General features: G+C 38.5%; 1 protein-coding gene across 1 annotated transcript in view; it reads left to right on the top strand.

Moving 5' to 3' along the window:
* The window catches only part of gabra3 (gamma-aminobutyric acid type A receptor subunit alpha3), a gene marked incomplete in the record, with an annotated part of 167,556 nt that overhangs the window by 55,759 nt on the left and 110,573 nt on the right, over nt 1-1,224 (top strand). Inside the window, 1 exon segment of the mRNA XM_024266048.2 lies at nt 1,006-1,111. Coding sequence (XP_024121816.1) covers nt 1,026-1,111 — 86 coding nt within the window.

Genomic DNA, 1,224 nt, shown 5'->3' with positions numbered 1-1,224 from the left:
TCCTACAGGCCCTATTGCTTTAGGCTCTTACATTTTTTGACACATTTTTGATAAATGGTTGCAAAATGTGTCTCGGAAATCAGAATTTGCTGAGCTACTTGTTTAATTTAAAGATAAATAAGGTGCTGCATTACTGTTTCAGCTCAATAAAGTTCTTTATTTATTTATTTTATAAAGCACCAGTTTCCAGCCAATGGTTGATTCAAAGTTCTGCACCACGTACCAATAAGCATTAAATGAATGAAGAGTGTGCGTCACGATTTTAACTTTTCTATCTGCCAATGGCTGTAACACTCGTCTCCAGCAGATCTAACAGTTTCATGTCTCAATTATAACTGTTAAACCATTTAGGAAACTAAAAGCTTGATTCTAAGTTATTTCTTTTAAATGTTCTGAGAATTCAATAGCTTTGTTTCTACTGACTAGGGAGTTGTGCAAATTGGATTTGTGATAAAAATTCATCTAAAATCAAAATGGACATATTTTGGATTAAATTAGTCATGTGACCAACAACTGGATTCTTGCCTGGGAGTCTGCACAGTGGACACCACAAGAGTTCCCACAGCATCACGCAGCTCATCAAAAGATGAGGGTGTCCTAACATGGATCCAGGTTTTGTAAAATCATAAATCTTACATTCCGAAGGAGTCCTTCAGGGCGGGAAACAGAACGTTTTCTTTGACGACCTTTTAGGTAAATTCTTGTTTAGTTGTCCAGTGTTTGGGAATTAATGAACCATTTGGGGACTTTGGGTCACATTTGGGGCCTTTTACCACCCAAAGTGAAGCCAAATCCAAAAATGTCTCTACAGGTTTTCAGTGAAGCCTTGGAATGCATTCCTCACTATGTATTCACAGTTTTTCTTTTATTTTAATTCCTTATAGTCAGATGGCATCGTAGCATTCATCACTCATTTTTTACATGACTGTCAACACGATTATCTTTTAAACTAAATATTTTGTCTTTCTGTGCATTAAGGTCTCTTCTGTTGTGTCTCTTCTGCAGGGTTTTCTTTGTAAGCAGTCATGGCCACTCTACCCTGGAGAGGTAAATCTCAGGACCTGGCCTTGTGGGTGCTCCTCCTGCTCCTCAACCTCCTTCCTGAAACCAGGTACTGCAAAACGCTTGCTTTAATCCCACTGAGTTTCTGCATCACACCCGGACGTCTGTGATACACGTTCAAATGCTCTATTGTGGAATTCTCGGTGAAATGAAGAAAAACTT

The sequence above is a fragment of the Oryzias melastigma genome, linkage group LG14 (genome assembly GCF_002922805.2).
Source record: "Oryzias melastigma strain HK-1 linkage group LG14, ASM292280v2, whole genome shotgun sequence".
Lineage (NCBI taxonomy): Eukaryota > Metazoa > Chordata > Actinopteri > Beloniformes > Adrianichthyidae > Oryzias > Oryzias melastigma.
The sequence above is the reverse complement of the archived record's forward strand: the minus strand, read 5'-3'. Positions and strand labels throughout refer to the sequence as shown.